General features: G+C 43.5%; 2 protein-coding genes across 2 annotated transcripts; both read right to left on the bottom strand.

Moving 5' to 3' along the window:
- Positions 1–1,184: 1,184 nt before the first annotated feature.
- Positions 1,185–9,688, bottom strand: LOC137895716 (zinc finger protein 85-like). Its single transcript, XM_068741218.1, has 4 exons — positions 9,573–9,688; positions 9,321–9,404; positions 9,169–9,236; positions 1,185–2,093 (listed from the first exon to the last, which is right to left on the bottom strand). Exons 1-4 carry the CDS (start codon positions 9,686–9,688, stop codon positions 1,333–1,335), a joined length of 1,029 nt encoding a protein of 342 aa, XP_068597319.1. The 3' UTR covers positions 1,185–1,332.
- Positions 9,689–13,742: 4,054 nt separating this feature from the next.
- LOC137895717 (zinc finger protein with KRAB and SCAN domains 3-like) lies at positions 13,743–14,799 on the bottom strand. The gene has a single exon (XM_068741219.1). The coding sequence runs from the start codon at positions 14,793–14,795 to the stop codon at positions 14,163–14,165; it is 633 nt and encodes a 210-aa protein (XP_068597320.1). The 5' UTR covers positions 14,796–14,799; the 3' UTR covers positions 13,743–14,162.
- Positions 14,800–18,308: the final 3,509 nt, after the last annotated feature.

Raw genomic sequence — 18,308 nt, 5'->3', positions numbered from 1 at the left:
TGAGCTCTTCCCTCTTTATCTGGTTATTCATGTTATAAATATATGTGTGCAATCTGTCTCTATTCCCCGTAGTCTTGTGCTCGCTCTCCCTCTGTTTGTCCCTCTTTCTCTTTCAGGTCCTTCTGTCCGTGGTGCTGCAGAACCTGGACCTGTGGCCCTCACCGCTGATGTCCACGTTGCCGGCATTAGCATTTCCAGTCTTATACATCTTGTTTTTGTCTGCTCCTGCTCTGTTTATGTTGTGATCTGGCACTATAAAAATGAAACTGAATTGAATTGATTGTGAACAGCGTAGAGAGAAGTCAGAGGAACATGTTCTGTTAGGATGCAGCTCACATGAAGACCAAAACGTGATCAGGGACAAATTGAGACGTCTCACGGATTATAGTTGAAATAAATACTTAGTGAGGGTGGTGCAGTGGAATCAAGGGTGGAGGATTTTCTTAGAGGGAGCCTGATCCACACCCCAGACCAGTAGGAGGCGGTAATGCCCCTTCACAAAGGTGGACGGACGCCGTTAAACACCAAAAAGAAGAAACGACCATTCCAGAGTCCTGCGTCTCATAACTCCTTTCGCGGATGCAATATGGTGCCAGGTGTGAGTAGTGCACACAATGAATTACGAGACTTTGGGGGCATTTTCTTTCAGTTGTGAAAGTTTTGCGTGAGCTTTCTTGTTAATTAGTAATAATTGTAATAAGTGCTGTGTACAAATTGTTATTGTGATATGCCCAAAAATAGCGCAACCATTTTTGTGTTTATTTAATTTAGGCAGCTGCACCATCATTTCCTTTGTTTTACTAGGTTTGATACTTCCTTTTCAATTCAAGTGACAGTGGTGTCATTTTATATTATTTCATGCATGTCATTTAAGAGCATGTATAACACGTAAGCAGCATCAAGGTGGAACTTTATGTCACCGGAGCAGTGACACCCCGGGGTTGTTTCAGGCGGGAGCTTCCGCCCCCGCTCCAGATACGATCTGGATGAAGAACCGAGTGCTGCGTGTCATCCGTGTTGCTGACATCCATCTGCATTCTACAGGCCAGTAACCCCCACAAAATAACCGGTTGTAAATAACAGGTCTTGCAGGCGGGTCGCTAAGGGTTGTGTATGGCTGTACATATTATTAGTCAGGCTCCCACACACACGTAAAATGATGCAACAAGCAGTTTATTGTTCAAGTATGTTTTGTTTGTAAAATGGAAATTAAAGAGATACGATCTGGATGAAGAACCGAGTGCCGCGTGTCATCCGTGTTCCTGACATCCATCTGCATTCTACAGATTTGTATTTTGTTGCTGTGGTACCAATCTGGGACCCGTAACATTATCATTGGGTGTGTGTTGATATCAAAGGAACAGAACTATTTCTCAAGAGGAAAGAAATGAAATGGTTTTGGGGTTTTTTGATTTTGGCTCCTACGTGGGTCCTCATGTGGCATGTCAATTCACCACTGTGTCTAAAATGTTTCCCACATGTTTCACACCTGTAAAGCTTCTCATCTGTGTGGATTCTCATGTGGAAAGTCAAATCATCACTCTGAATAAAATGTTTCCCACATGTTTCACACCTGTAAGGCTTCTCACCTGTGTGGGTTCTCATGTGGCGTGTTAAGATTTTGCTGTGTCTAAAATGTTTCCCACACTTTTCACACCTGTAAGGCTTCCCATCTGTGTGGATTCTCATGTGGACTGTTAAATCATGATTCAGTCTAAAATGTTTCCCACACGTTTCACACCCGTAAGGCTTCTCACCTGTGTGGGTTCTCATGTGTTCTGTCAAGTTACCACCATGTCTAAAATGTTTCCCACATGTTTCACACCTGTAAGGCTTCTCACCTGTGTGGATTCTCATGTGGGCTGTCAAGTTACCACCATGTCTAAAATGTTTCCCACATGTTTCACACCCGTAAGGCTTCTCACCTGTGTGGGTTCTCATGTGGACTGTTAAATGACAACTCCGACTAAAATGTTTCCCACACGTTTCACAGCTGTAAGGCTTCTCATCTGTGTGGGTTCTCATGTGGCGTGTCAAGTTACCACTCTGTCTAAAATGTTTCCCACATGTTTCACACATGTAAGGCTTCTCACCTGTGTGAATTATCATGTGTTCTATATAGTCTCCACTTCTTGTAAAAGCTTTGCTACATGTTGGGCAAACATATCGCGTCCCTTTTCCATCCTTTCTGCTGTGGGATTGAAGTCTGGGCTCAGATTCAGCATCCTCTTCACATGTTTCACTTCTCTCATCATGGCTTGCATGACAGCCGTTAGAGAACAGCAGCTGATCAATGTCTGCTGCTCCGACCACAGAGCTAATAACTGGCATGTTACCTCCAGACTCTTCCAATGCTGCATCTTCCTCAGATTTCAGGTACAGAGTCTGATCGTTGCTGTTGTATTTTTCTTCACAAGTAGGACTCAGCATGAAGCTTTCAGTCTCCTGCTTCAGTCCCAGCTGCTCTCTCTCCTGACTGGTGGGGATTTCTTCCTGCTCCTCTTTCACATGTGGAGGCTCTGGGTCCTCTTTGTCCATACTGGAGTTCATCTCCTCCTTCCAGAGCTGCTGATCAGCAGGAACCTCCTCCTCCTCCTCCTTGCAGACGTGTTGCTGTGGACAATCTGGAGGACAGAGAACAGAAGGGATTTGATGCCGCTGTGGTGAAACAAATGTAGACATGCGAGGACATACATACGTATTCTGTGTAATTTCATTTCTCCAGGTGATATATAGCAGGCTTCGCTGATGATTGATCTTCACTCAGTTTTTTTCCAGGCAATTGTTGGACGCCTTTTTAAAGTCTCTCTTAATCATCAACTGAAGGCATCTTTTTCAGCGGAATACCTGCAGAGGAAACAAACAAAGTGAGTTCACGTTATCTTCTGCTACAGCTGATTGTACCGTTAATTTAATATTTGTGTATTTAAAATCAAGGAGAATCGCCTCCCTTTACTTCACAAGAAACTTCAAATATCAGTGAAAGAACAGGAATACAAATGCAAAAATACATTTTATGGAGAGAGAAAAAAGATGTACATATATTCATGCAATAAAACTGGAAAATACTAAACACTAATGACATCACATAAACCACTGATATCACTGACTTTTAAACCCATTAGGCTACTTTAGTAATCATCTGTTGTATAAATATAATAAATAAATCTCAAATCCTAAAAGTAGAATTTGTTCCTTCAAGGCAGCAAATAGTCCAGATAATTAGCTAATGCAGAGTTTCCCAGTTTTTGCATTTTATTTTAATATTTACATGTTAACTTTATATTTTTACTCTGTATATTTTGAGGACATTGTTTTGCATTTTGCCTCGATGGTTCATGGCAAATATTTGTTTGTTTGTCATCAAAAAAGAGATGTGACATTTACTGTACTTTAAAAGTAATAAAAAATAAACAAAAAAGCACTCTGAGAACACAAAAATAATGGAGCTACATTTATTTTATCTATATTGCTTAACCATGAAAACACACCTTTAGCAATTGGATTCACATTGACATTATTGTTAGTTTATAAGTTCTTCACAAAAAGCACACTTTCAGTAATGGAGGATTCTTCTGGATCTAGATCCATAGCTTTGAAGATACAACAAATCTGTCGTACCTCCACAAAACCAGAACCTCCTTTGTGGAGGTGAGAAGAGATATTATAGAAAGCGTCCAAAAACAAAATCATTTTGTTGTGAAAATTTACCCCGATGTCAACCGGATCCGTTTCCTCAGGTATTAAAGATAGAACTCGGGAATACGGGACGACACACAGAACGGGAGAGCTTGAAAACACGGAGGAAAAACAGAGAGGACGTTCTGGCAGAGAACTGTCCAGAGAGGCAGGAGCTGATCTGGTGAGATGTGTGTGCGTCTCGTTCAGTTCAACAATGCCTCCGCAGCTGTGCAGGAGCATAAATCAATCTGCAGCAAAAGTCACCATAGCAACCCTCACAGATGGGGTTTCAACGTTTATTAAAAAAAATAATTTCTGATCTTATTCTGGATCAGATCCAGAAGACATTTTTCATGATAATGCATATCAGACCCTTTATGACTGTGATTTTTGATGAGTCAATTGAACACACATTCTACAAGATATAATTTTTTGAAAAAGCCGATCCGGATGGATTAAATTCGGCAGTAATATAGAGGTCCCCTCCCTAAAAGGCTGAGCCAAATTCCATACACATGGGTCAATAATCAGCTGAGACACCGAGGAACAAATTTTGAATCTCCTTTGGCTGCAATGTTCACGAAATTTTCGAAGTGATCCAAAATCCAGGATCTCTTGTGGATCATCACCAAAATGTAATCATCTATTCCAACGCCTGCAGAAACACATCCTCCTCGGCGGCGGTAACAACAGAGTGACTGCAGAAGTCGGTCTGTTTTTTTCTTACCATCAAAGAAGTCAGTTGAAGTCAATAGTCAGTAAAGGTCCGTTGAAGCTATTGATGAGCTGCGTGTTTTTTTTTAATCATTATTATTGCTTATGTAACGGAGTAAATATGGATGCAGTTAAATCCTGCATAAAGGGGATTTATTTATTTTCTAGTAATGTATTTGTCTTGTTTCCCTTGTTATAATTACACACGTTTTTTATTTCATTTGTTATAATGTACATCTCGGGGTGTTTATGATTTGGAGTATTTTGTCCCTCCTGGCTTGCCGTCCTATGGTTTTGGCCGATTTCCTGCTTCCCCTCCCCCAGCACTTCATTCGAACACGCTGGACGGAGCAGTACATGATCCCGAGATGAACGAATGTACCTTTTTTTTGTATAAATCCAGTAAAAAGACGACAGAACCAGCCGTGTGTGGACCTGCAATTCTGTTACACAACACAACGCAGAGGCAGAGAGACAACCGTAACACTTATACAGTAGTCCCTCGTTATAATGCGGTTCATCTTCCGCGACTTCGCGGAGTTTTAATGCAATTTTTCAGATTTTATATTTTTGGCACTTGGAACGCGCTTTGAAACAGGCAAGGACGAAGGCGCGGTCGGAGGAACTGTGAAATACGCGCGAGTTGCTATTAATCATTACCCTCGCCGAAGGGGAGGCGAGGGTATTGCAATTGGGTGCGTTTGTATGTTTGTATGTTTGTCTGTCCGAGCGCATAACTCAAAAAACCAGTAACCCAATCGACTTGAAAATTTTACACAAGCAAGGTTCTGTCCGTGGCTCGGCCCTCCCCGAGAATGGCATTGATCCGGATCTGGATCCAGATTCTGGAATTATTTTTACATCTGGAATCGTGCCTCTGCTGTAAACTGCCACTTTAAGGGGGAGGGACACGAATGGCATGATGGGAAAAAGAGTCCAGAAGGAGTCTTGTAGTACGTTCCGGAGCAGCAAGCTAGAGCAGGTTTGGCTCCTCTGATCAAGAAGCCCTGTTTACTGTCTCACAAGACCGAATAGTCCATTGGAGGCGAGGGTCCGCAATCTCTGATTGTCGTTTTCTAGTTTGTCAAGTGTTTGTTTTATAGCGCTCTTATTCTCTGTGTAAAAAGAGGCTTTTATTTTGTATGAGCATAAACGTCACGTCCCTTTTGGGCTTAGCTTCTTCCTGTTTATATATGTAGCCGCTGCCGGTACGCTGCGCTAAGCTATCCAATAAAGCAGCCCATGAGAGGCTAAATAGTCGAATATTTGTTCTTTTGCACTCCAAGCGGCTCTTTCCTCGACCTGCACGCCTTAACATTATTAATAGGAAAACGTTTACTGTACGTACTATATATTTTTATTTCTCAAACAAATGTTTAGTTCTGAAAAGGTTTTGATCTTTGGTTTCATTCTATAATACTGAAACAATCTATTTAGATTAATGCCTGACTGTTAAACGTGTATAACGTGTGTGATGAGGGGTTTTACAGCCTTAAAACATTTATGTACATGTATAATAATTGAAAAAAAATAAAGATCACTACATTGCAGACTTCACTTATTGCGGGTTGTTTTTGGAACGTAACCCCCGCGGAAAATGAGGGACTACTGTCTTCCTTTAAACACGTTCATATGTTTAGATATACTCCCAATAAAGTATTTGTGCTAAAATTACAGTTCCACTTGCGTACTTTGTGCGATCAGATCAAAGGCCTCTCTCTCCAAGCCTCGCTCCCCCCGGGCTGAATTTCAACCCCAGCCCGCCCCTGATGGACGATGTCGAAGCTACTGGTCATTTCGACAAGTAACGTCTTTATAGTTTATCATTTATTAAATAGCAACAATCACGAAGCGAGCTACGCAGGTATTAGACCATTTATTAAACGCCAGATAGTCAAACTAGTCCGCCATTAAAACTTTGCATGCATTCGACACATGGACAAGGCTGTATCGTTTCACTTACGATTAAATATTGTCTTGGGCAGCCCTTCTCCACGCTTGAACAGGATCCAAAAAGTATTTTAATCATGCATTTATCTCGAAATACAAATAAAAAAGCTTGAAAACCTGACTAAAAAGACAAGACTCGGTTAGGGAATCCGATCTTTGCGTTGCGATGAGATGCAGGCCTCTGGAACAGTAGTTTCTTCTTCTTCTTCTTCTTGGTGTTTAACGGCGGCTGTCCACCTTTGTGAAGGGGCATTACCGCCTCCTACTGGTCCGGGGTGTGGATAAGGCTCCCTCTAATAAAGTCCCCCAACCTCGACGTGTGAGTAGAGCATGCAATGAATTATGGGACTGTTTGGGGGCACTTTCTTTCCGTTGCAAAAGATTTGCGGGAGCCTGCTTGTTAATTGGTAATAATAGTAAGTGATATGTGTACAAATTGTTATCACTGGGTGTGTGTTGATATCACAGGAACAGAACTATTTCTCTAGAGCAGACCTGGGCATTGTACGGCCCCAGGGCCCCATACGGCCCTTTGGTTGACTCTAACCGGCCCGTGTAAGGTTAATTTGAAATTACAAAATTAACGTATTTTCTAATTTTACCTCATGCATGGACTAAAACTGCATTCAGTGACAGTTCACTATGATGTATCTTTCTTAATGAGCACAAAGACAATAGTGTGTTGTCTTTAGGACACTAAGAACCTTCACACAACTTTCCAACAGTATATTAAACTCAAAATGTGTTTGAGTGAATGTGACTGAAAATGTTCACTAACATGAGTAAAAAGTTCACATTAATTTTACCATTGTTTTGAGAAATGTAATTGAATAAATGAAACTTTTTGTAAGGCAACCTCAAATTCTCATTGCTTAATTATAACACATACCGTATTTTCACGACCATCGGACACACCTGGTTATAAAGCGCAACATCAATGAACGCGTCTTCTTTCATACAAAAGGCGCACGGGGATTTAAGGCACATGAAGCAAAATTAAACAGTCAGATAAGTCAAACTTTATTCAACTTATTCTCAAGATGAAACTCGCCCGGCGTCGCCTCCCTGTCTTGGTGAATGTGTGTTCACCTTCTGTTATCCAACACTCCCACGTAGCTCGCAGTTTAGCGATGAACAGTTGGAGTTCTTTGATTAATCCACCCGGGATGATGATGATAAACTCCGAGTTTGCTTCACTTGGGTTTAGACAGTATCGGTGAGATGGGTGCGCACGGAGTCGCAGATCGCAGGAGACGAGTTGCTGCAGGTCTTCTTGCTTCCTCCATCGACTCATTAATGTTTGATTCTCTCGCTGCTGCTCTATTCCCGTGTTCTGCTGCGGGACTGACAGCCTTGAGTTGGAAATCCACTTCGTTAGCACGCCATAATACTACACTGAAGGACTGCACCAGTATGTATCACTCCGCGAGGCTCCTGACCACAATACGACATTCAAGGACTGCACCAGTATGTATCACTCCGCAAGGCTCCTGACCACAATACGACGTTGAAGGACTGCACCGGTACGTATCACTCCGCGAGGCTCCTGAGCATAATACGACGTTGAAGGACTGCACCGGTACGTATCACTCCGCGAGGCTCCTGACCACAATACGACGTTGAAGGACTGCACCGGTACGTATCACTCCGCGAGGCTCCTGAGCATAATACGACGTTGAAGGACTGCACCGGTACGTATCACTCCGCGAGGCTCCTGAGCATAATACGACGTTGAAGGACTGCACCGGTACGTATCACTCCGCGAGGCTCCTGACCACAATACGACGTTGAAGGACTGCACCGGTACGTATCACTCCGCGAGGCTCCTGACCACAATACGACGTTGAAGGACTGCACCGGTACGTATCACTCCGCGAGGCTCCTGACCACAATAGGACGTTGAAGGACTGCACCGGTACGTATCACTCCGCGAGGCTCCTGAGCACAATACGACGTTGAAGGACTGCACCGGTACGTATCACTCCGCGAGGCTCCTGACCACAATACGACGTTGAAGGACTGCACCGGTACGTATCACTCCGCGAGGCTCCTGACCACAATAGGACGTTGAAGGACTGCACCGGTACGTATCACTCCGCGAGGCTCCTGAGCACAATACGACGTTGAAGGACTGCACCGGTACGTATCACTCCGCGAGGCTCCTGACCACAATACGACGTTGAAGGACTGCACCGGTACGTATCACTCCGCGAGGCTCCTGACCACAATACGACGTTGAAGGACTGCACCGGTACGTATCACTCCGCGAGGCTCCTGACCACAATACGACGTTGAAGGACTGCACCGGTACGTATCACTCCGCGAGGCTCCTGACTACGGCAGCCGTAACGCTCCGACAATCTATCTAGCGGTGCGGCTTCGTCGTTTACCAAAGTCGTACTAAAACATTTGGACTGATTTTTGAGCGCCGTACGCCACATAAAAGGCGCACCGCGGGTTTTACCTTTTCGCCCGGCCCTCCAGAAAAATTTCTCATGTGGTCCCATGGAAAAAAACCCTACTCGAAAGGGGAAAAAAATTAATGATTTAGGGTTTTTTTGCTTTTGGCTGCCGTGTGGGTTCTCATGTGTTCTGTCAAGCGACCACTATGTCTAAAATATTTCCCACATGTTTGACACCTGTAAGGCTTCACATCTGTGTGGGTTCTCATATGGACTGTCAATTCATCACTTCGGCTAAAATATTTCCCACATGTTCCACAGCTGTAAGGCCTTTCATCTGTATGGATTCTCATGTGGCGGGTCAAATCCTCATTTCGTCTAAAATGTTTCCCACATGTTTCGCACCCGTAAGGCTTCTCACCTGTGTGGATTCTCATGTGGACTGCCAAATCATGACTTCGTCTAAAATGTTTCCCACATGTTTCACACCTGTAAGGCTTCTCATCTGAGTGGATTATCATGTGGCGCATTAAATCACTGTTTGTTCTAAAATGTTTACCACACGTTTCACACCTGTAAGGCTTCTCACCTGTGTGAATTCTCATGTGGACTATCAATTCATCACTTCGGCTAAAGTTTTTTCCACACGTTTGACACCTGTAAAGCTTCTCATCTGTATGGGTTCTCATGTGGACTTTCAATTCATTGCTTCGTTTAAAATGTTTCCCACATGTTTGACACCTGTAAGGCTTCTCATCTGTGTGATTTCTCAGGTGGCGTGTTAAATTACTATTTTTTCTAAAATGTTTCCCACACGCTTCACACCTGTAAGGCTTCTCACCTATGTGGGTTCTCATGTGGCGTGTCAAGCCACCACTCTGTCTAAAATGTTTCCCACATGTTTCACAGCTGTAAGGCTTCTCACCGGTGTGAATTCTCATGTGTTTTATACAGTCTCCACTTCTTGTAAAAGCTTTGCTACATGTTGGGCAAACATATCGCGTCCCTTTTCCATCCTTTCTGCTGTGGGATTGAAGTCTGGGCTCAGATTCAGCATCCTCTTCACATGTTTCACTTCTCTCATCATGGCTTGCATGACAGCCGTTAGAGAACAGCAGCTGATCTATGTCTGCTGCTCCGACCACAGAGCTAATAACTGGCATGTTACCTCCAGACTCTTCCAATGCTGCATCTTCCTCAGATTTCAGGTACAGAGTCTGATCGTTGCTGTTGTATTTTTCTTCACAAGTAGGACTCAACATGAAGCTTTCAGTCTCCTGCTTCAGGCCCAGCTGCTCTCTCTCCTGACTGGTGGGGATTTCTTCCTGCTCCTCTTTCACATGTGGAGGCTCTGGGTCCTCTTTGTCCATACTGGAGTTCATCTCCTCCTTCCAGAGCTGCTGATCAGCAGGAACCTCCTCCTCCTCCTCCTTGCAGACGTGTTGCTGTGGACAATCTGGAGGACAGAGAACAGAAGGGATTTGATGCTGCTGTGGTGAAACAAATGTAGACATGCGAGGACATACATACGTATTCTGTGTAATTTCATTCCTCCAGGTGATATATAGCAGGCTTCGCTGATGATCGATCTTCACTCAGTTTTTTTCCAGGCAATTGTTGGACGCCTTTTTAAAGTCTCTCTTAATCATCAACTGAAGGCATCTTTTTCAGCGGAATACCTGCAGAGGAAACAAACAAAGTGAGTTCATGTTATCTTCTGCCACAGCTGATTGTACCGTTAATTTAATATTTGTGTATTTAAAATCAAGGAGAATTAAAAAAAAATATTTCTGATCTCATTCTGGATCAGATCCAGAAGACATTTTTCATGATAATGCATATCAGACCCTTTATGACTGTGATTTTTGATGAGTCAATTGAACACACATTTTACAAGATATAATTTTTTGAAAAAGCCGATCCGGATGGATTAAATTCGGCATTAATAAATAGGTCAAAAGCATGCTTTGACCAAAAACTACATTTCCCACAATGCCTGTCAGACCCACAATGCCTCTCCCCGCCACTACGTGGCAGTATTTCCACATCAATGCCAACAGGTGGAATTGAGAATTAAAAAACAATCCAAAAATGTCCAGGAAAAGAAAAGTTGATGGAAGCCAGTTTCAAGAAAAATGGGAAGGCGAATACTTGTTCGTGCTTTAAGGAGAAAGACCGGTATGTCTTGTGTGTTATGAGGCGGTGTCAGTTGTCAAAGAGTACAATCTGCCCCGGCATTTTGACACAAAACTAAGCTAAGTAAGCCAAAGCTAGCTTACAAAGAAAGCAACAAATTGCCCAAGAATTAAAAGGCAAGCTGCGGTCGCAGCAGAGTGCGTCCACAAAATCCACAGCCAAAAACAATGCTGCAGTGAAAGCTAGCTTTATTGTGGCTGAAGAAATCGCCCACGCTTCGAAGTCTTTTTCATAGGGCGTGTTCTTGAAGCAGTGCATGCTGAAGGTCTGTGAGCAGGTATGTCCCGAACAGATGCAGACATTTAAAAATGCCAGTTCATCAAGGAACACCATCGCGGACCGAGTTAAGGAACTAGCAGAAAACCCTGCGACACAGCTGGCCGAGGAGACACGCAGCTACACAGCTTTTTCATCAGCTGTGGATGAAAGCACAGATACAGCGCAGTTATCCGTTTTTATTAGAGGCGTGAAGTCGGATCTCTCTGTCACTGAGGAGCTGCTGGATGTAGCTGCAACGCATGGGACCACGACGGGACAGGACATTTTTGATGCGGTGGAGAAGTCCATGAGTAAAAATGCATTGCCCCGGGAAAACATGGTGGGATTAACGACAGACGGTGCGCGGCAATGTGTGGAGGAAAAGTGGGCTTGGCTGGACTAATGAGGGGGAAAATGCAAAAAATGAACTGTCACACGCCTCTGATAACATACCATTGCATTATCCACCAAGAAGCTATGTGTGGGAAGGTGCTGGGGATGAATGACATCGTGACCAGGGTCAAGAAAACGGTGACCTTCATTCGGGCGCGTGGCCCGAGTCACCGTCAGTTCCAGCTGTTTTTGCAGGAGAGGAACTCGGAGCGCGGGGATGTGCCGTACCACACAGAAGTGCGGTGGCTGAGTAGGAGCAAAGTCCTCCAACAATTTTTTTTTGAGCTCAGGGAAGAGATAGCTCTTTTTATGCAGAGCAAAGGAAAACCCTTGTCTGAACCGTCGGATCCAAAGTGGATCCAACACTCTGCTGTGTTGTGTGATATAACCGAGCATCTCGCTCAACTGAATCAGAAGCTGCAGAGACGCAAACAACTCATCACACAGATGTCCGACACGATCACAGCTTTCCGGCGTAAACTGGACCTATGGATGTGCCAAGCGAAACAGGACAATCGTGCCCACTTTCCTGTCTGTCAGAGCATGTCAGCCTCACTTCCTGGGACTTTCTCACGTGCTCAGTCGGCCACCAAACTGAGCCGGTTAAAGACCGAGCTTGAGCGGCGCTTCTCTGACTTCAGGGCACAGCAGTCTGACTCTGACATATTTGCCAGTCCTTTCACCACCGACGTCTGCACTGCACCCCAGCACCTTCAGGTGCAGTTAATTGAGCTTCAAAGCAACAGCGGCCTGAGAGCAAAGTTCCAGGATGCTGCAATCTAGGACTGTTACCATCTGCTGCCCCCCCCTGGTCTGGTGCCACAGCTTCAACTTCATGCTGCCCGTGTTGTGTCCATGTTTGGGAGCACCTATCTGTGTCAACAGATGTTCTTAATAATGAATTTGAAGAAAAACAAGCACAGATCACGCCTCATTGATGACAACCTCCATGCCGTTCTTAGGATTGCCTCAGCACAGGACCTAAAACCAGACATTGACACGCTGGTAACGGGAAAACGGTGTCAGACATCTGGTCAGAAACACACAGGTAAGCAATAAAATCAGAGTTATTTAACATGAAGGAGAAGTTACATTTATTTTCCATTACATTCGGTTACATTTAATTACATTTGGCCATTTGAGGACAGCCATTATGCTGATGTGGCCCTCGGTGAAAATGAGTTTGACACCCCTGGCTTATACCTTTAAACACGTTCATATGTTTAGATATACTCCCAATAAAGTATTTGTGCTGAAATTACAGTTCCACTTGCGTACTTTGTGCGATCAGATCAAAGGCCTCTCTCTCCAAGCCTCGCTCCCCCCGGGCTGAATTTCAACCCCAGCCCGCCCCTGATGGACGATGTCGAAGCTACTGGTCATTTTGACAAGTAACGTCTTTATAGTTTATCATTTATTAAATAGCAACAATCACGAAGCGAGCTACGCAGGTATTAGACCATTTATTTAACGGCAGATAGTCAAACTAGTCCGCCATTAAACTTTGCATGCATTCGACACATGGACAAGGCTGTATCGTTTCACTTACGGTTAAATATTGTCTTGGGCAGCCCTTCTCCACGCTTGAACAGGATCCAAAAAGTATTTTAATCATGCATTTATCCCGAAACACAAATAAAAAAGTTTGAAAACCTGACTAAAAAGACAAGACTCGGTTAGAGAATCTGATCTTTGTGTTGCGATGATTTGCACGCCTCTGGAACGGTAGTTTCTTCTTCGTCTTCTTCTTCTTCGGCTGTCCACCTTTGTGAAGGGGCATTACCGCCTCCTACCGGTCCGGGGTGTGGATCAGGCTCCCTCTAATAAAGTCCACCAACCTCGCTAAGTATTTATTTCAACTCTAATCCCTGAGATGTCTCAATGAGCCGATCCTTACGTAGGCGGCGCAGCGCGGAGGTAACTTCATCCCTCAAAGCTTCCAGAGCCATTGTTTGTACTCACAATTTGTTTCGTTGTTAGATTCCAGGTTCGTTGTGGGAGAAAGGTTTTTCAGCGGGCTGTGATGTTACTAACAGAAAAGACCTTTAAGAAAAACAAAAATTCCTCCTGGCTAGCTCGCCAGAATGTTGCAGCTGTTTTAGACAGAGGAAAACTGGGGTGTTAGCAAAAGTTTTTATTTTGGGACCAACAATTTGAAACACAACAGCCCCTTTTAACTGTGCCTCTCCACTGCGATTGCTCTATTTCTCCCTGATGTTCCAGGAAGGAAGGAACGTACAAGAGTAACAGGAATTTACAATGTAAATGTACTACGTTTTCCTAAGTATTCAAAGCGATACACCAAAAATGAAAGGGGGGTGTCTTAATCTTAAAATACAACTGTAAATTTAACAATCAAATAAATTCTAATCTCAAGGGCTATAATTTCACAAAGAATACATTTTAGACACAAGTGTCCATACATCTCACAAGACAAATAAAATATTTTTAAACAACCCCCCCCCCCCTTTGCTTATTAATTGGTAATAGTGATATGTGTACAAATTGTTATCACTGGGTGTGTGTTGATATCAAAGGAACAGAACTATTTCTCTCGAGGAAAAAAATCTAATTTTCGCTTTTTGCTTTTGTGTGTGTTCTCATGTGGCCTGTCAATTGACAACTCCGTCTAAAATGTTTCCCACATGTTTCACACCTGTAAGGCTTCTCATCTGTGTGGGTTGCCATGTGGCGTGTCAAGTTACCACTCTGTCTAAAATGTTTCCCACATGTTTCACAGCTGTAAGGCTTCTCACCGGTGTGAATTCTCATGTGTTTTATACAGTCTCCACTTCTCGTAAAAGCTTTGCTACACATTGGGCAAAGATATCGCGTCCCTTTTCCATCCTTTCTGCTGTGGGATTGAAGTCTGGGCTCAGATTCAGCATCCTCTTCACATGTTTCACTTCTCTCATCATGGCTTGCATGACAGCCGTTAGAGAACAGCAGCTGATCAATGCCTGCTGCTCCGACCACAAAGCTAATAACTGGCATGTTACCTCCAGACTCTTCCAATGCTGCATCTTCCTCAGATTTCAGGTACAGAGTCTGATCGTTGCTGTTGTATTTTTCTTCACAAGTAGGACTCAGCATGAAGCTTTCAGTCTCCTGCTTCAGGCCCAGCTGCTCTCTCTCCTGACTGGTGGGGATTTCTTCCTGCTCCTCTTTCACATGTGGAGGCTCTGGGTCCTCTTCTTCCATACTGGAGTTCATCTCCTCCTTCCAGAGCTGCTGATCAGCAGGAACCTCCTCCTCCTCCTCCTCCTCCTTGCAGACGTGTTGCTGTGGACAATCTGGAGGACAGAGAACAGAAGGAATTTGACGCTGCTGTGGTGAAACAAATGAAGGCACGCGAGGACATACCGTATTGACCCGAATAGAAGACGACCCCCTCTTTTTCAAGACTCAGGTTTGAAAGAAGACTTTTTGAACACCAAATTAAATTTTCATACAGAAAATAACTACAGTACATCTGAAACAAATGATTATAATATATTCGAGAGAAAAAGCATGTTATTTTGCCTCATTCAAATCATGCAAAAACTGTCTCACATCTTAATATCTGAACATTTAAATATGTGAACTAAAGTGCAATCACATTTGTAAATGAATGGCTTATTTACATTTTAAAAACCAGAAGCCAATCTACTGTGATAAAACAACAGAAGGGAGGGAGTTTGGTTCCGTCTGCGAGGCAGGCTAACGTGACGCTAACGTAACGCAACGCGGCTCTTCTCATTTCTAGTGGATTTTATAATAACAGATTTCTCACCTTTCTTGTGTACAGCGACAGATGTTGGCATGTCCAAAAACTCAGGTGTCTGATCCAGTGGGTGAGAGTGCCTTTTCCTTAAGTTCATCCCATAGCGCTGAAAAGGCAACAGCTCCTCTCCAACGTCAGAGGGCAGCCGCTGGGCTCGACTTGTTCTGCGTCGCAGCGTTATTCCTTTTCGCTGCATCATTCTTCTACACCAGCCGAGGCTTGCTTTGAAGTCAGTGGTGGGTATGTTTAGCTCTTTGGCTATTTCCACGGCCTTGAGCCGAATGACAGCTCTGCTGATGGGCATCCCGTCCTTTCGTTTCTCGTCCACGTACGCGCACACCCTCCTGTCGAGCTCTTGGAAGCGGCCGCTCTGAGGACCCCGGAAAGCTTTTCTCTGACTGTGAGCATTTTTTAGGCGATCTTTTTGAGCTCTCCATCCCCGTACATGACACTCTGTGACACCATATTCCACAGCCGCTTTGCAATTGTTTGAAGACTCTGCCTCATTTATCACCATCATCTTGAAGTTTGCATCATAACTTCTCCTCAGCCGCCGGTTAGCCTGGCCGATCTTCGACCCACGTTTCTCCAGCGTGTCGCTACGTCTCCCCATTTTCTGTTATCTCCTCTCTTATTTTCTTCTCTTTTCTTTCTTACCGCTATTTTTTATTTTTCTTCTTCGTGACAGGGGTTCGCTTTGGCCTGGGGAGTTAAGTTCAGCAATCGCTTTAAAGATATCTGAATGGGTATAATGGCTAGACCCCGAATGTAAGACGACCCCTACTTTTCTAGTCTTACTTCAATGCAAAAAGCACCGTCTTATATTCGGGCCAATACGCTACACACGTATTCTGTGTAATTCCTTTTCTCCAGGTGATATATAGCAGGCTTCGCTGATGATCGACCTTCACTCAGTTTTTTTTCCGGGCAATTGTTGGACGCCTTTTAAAAATTCTAAATCATCAACTGAATGCATCTTTTTCAGCTGAATACCTGCAGAGGAAACAAACAAAGTGAGTTCATGTTATCTTCTGCTACAGCTGATGAATATAAAATGTGTGTATTTAAAATCAAGGAGAATATTATTCCTCTAGAAACTTCAAATATCCGTGAAAGAACAGGAATACAAATGCAAAAATACATTTTATGGAGAAAAAAAAAGATGTACGTATATTCATGCAATAAAACTGGAAAATACTAAATACTAATGACATCACATAAACCAGACATTTAAACACGTTCATATGTTTAGATATACTCCCAATAAAGTATTTGTGCTGAAATTACAGTTCCACTTGCGTACTTTGTGCGATCAGATCAAAGGCCTCTCTCTCCAAGCCTCGCTCCCCCCGGGCTGAATTTCAACCCCAGCCCGCCCCTGATGGACGATGTCGAAGCTACTGGTCATTTTGACAAGTAACGTCTTTATAGTTTATCATTTATTAAATAGCAACAATCACGAAGCGAGCTACGCAGGTATTAGACCATTTATTTAACGCCAGATAGTCAAACTAGTCCGCCATTAAACTTTGCATGCATTCGACACATGGACAAGGCTGTATCGTTTCACTTACGGTTAAATATTGTCTTGGGCAGCCCTTCTCCACGCTTGAACAGGATCCAAAAAGTATTTTAATCATACATTTATCCCGAAATACAAATAAAAAAGTTTGAAAACCTGACTAAAAAGACAAGACTCGGTTAGAGAACCTGATCTTTGTGTCGCGATGAGATGCAGGCCTCTGGAACAGTAGTTTCTTCTTCTTCTTCTCCTTCTTCTTCTTCTTCTTCTTCTTCCTGGTGTTTAACGGCGGCTGTCCACCTTTGTGAAGGGGCATTACCGCCTCCTACTGGTCCGGGGTGTGGATCAGGCTCCCTCTCATAAAGTCCACCAATCTCGCTAAGTATTTATTTCAACTCTAATCCTTGAGATGTCTCAACGTGTCCCTCATCACTCTTCTTTTGTCTTCACGTGAACTGCATCCTAACAGAACATGTTCTTCTTCTTTTCCGGCAACATTGACGCCGCCAGGCGTTTTCCTGCCTTCTACTGGTCCCACAACGGTGTTTGGTCGCCGGATGATGACGTCATCGTATTGCCGAACCTGAGCTCCATACAAATATTGTTGAATATATTTTCTATTACCGTATTATAAACCTCTTAATTGTATTAGCAAAGTTTTATATCCACAAATGTAAATATAACAAGCAAAGACCTGCATTCAAACATTTTTATAATGACAGTTTGGCGTATATAAAATTAATTAGTGGTTCATTGAACGAAAAGTGCAAAAATCTCAAATATCTGTATCTCCTACAAATTATGTGAATGTATGTAATGTGTTTGCATATTACCCCCAATTGTTATGTAATCGTTATACACTCTTTGAAATAAAACAAATACAAATATTCTTCTGTATTTAAACTTTTTGAATGTTCATTATAATAATTCAGATACTAGTTAATTAATGCAGTTTAAAAACTTAATTCCCGTGTTGTGGTTCTCAGTCACAATAAGCCCCAGAATATGTTAATTAATCGATAAAAATGGTGAAACATTGCAGTCACGGCTTGTGTAACAGCAACGACCGGTACCTCGGCCGACTGGAAGGAGGTGTTCGGTTTATTCCCTTGATCGACATGTGGGCGCAGAAATCGACGTGGTAGTCTTGGCAACAGCCACAACAAGAGGAAGTCGCCACACGACTCTCAATGGCGGTAAATATGACTACAATCTCGAGGGATCTGCGTTCGTTATCGGATGTTGCTGATAGTTTACTGAGTCCCTGAATTTACAGGGACTTGTGTGAAGAGGAAGTCGCCACACGACTCTCCTTTTCCACCTTGTCTTTTATCAAGTTATCAGGGTGAAGTGGAGAAAGTTAATTTGCTGTGGCGACCCCACACGGGACAAGCCCAAAGTACAGTAGTAGCTTCAAAGCTATCCAGCA

This window comes from Brachionichthys hirsutus, chromosome 7 (assembly GCF_040956055.1).
Source record: "Brachionichthys hirsutus isolate HB-005 chromosome 7, CSIRO-AGI_Bhir_v1, whole genome shotgun sequence".
NCBI lineage: Eukaryota > Metazoa > Chordata > Actinopteri > Lophiiformes > Brachionichthyidae > Brachionichthys > Brachionichthys hirsutus.
The sequence above is the reverse complement of the archived record's forward strand: the minus strand, read 5'-3'. Positions and strand labels throughout refer to the sequence as shown.

Coding starts and splice junctions, on each gene's coding strand:
- LOC137895716 (XM_068741218.1), bottom strand. CDS start 9,688: ATGAGAATTCACACCGGTGAGAAGCCTTACAGCTGTGAAACATGTGGG. Junction 9,237..9,320: donor ACAGGTGAGAAGCCTTACAG/GTGTGAAACGTG, acceptor GAAGCCTTACAG/GTGTGAAACATGTGGGAAAC. Junction 2,094..9,168: donor CCACATGAGAATCCACACAG/GTGAGAAGCCTT, acceptor TAATTCACACAG/GTGAGAAGCCTTACATGTGT.
- LOC137895717 (XM_068741219.1), bottom strand. CDS start 14,795: ATGGAAGAAGAGGACCCAGAGCCTCCACATGTGAAAGAGGAGCAGGAA.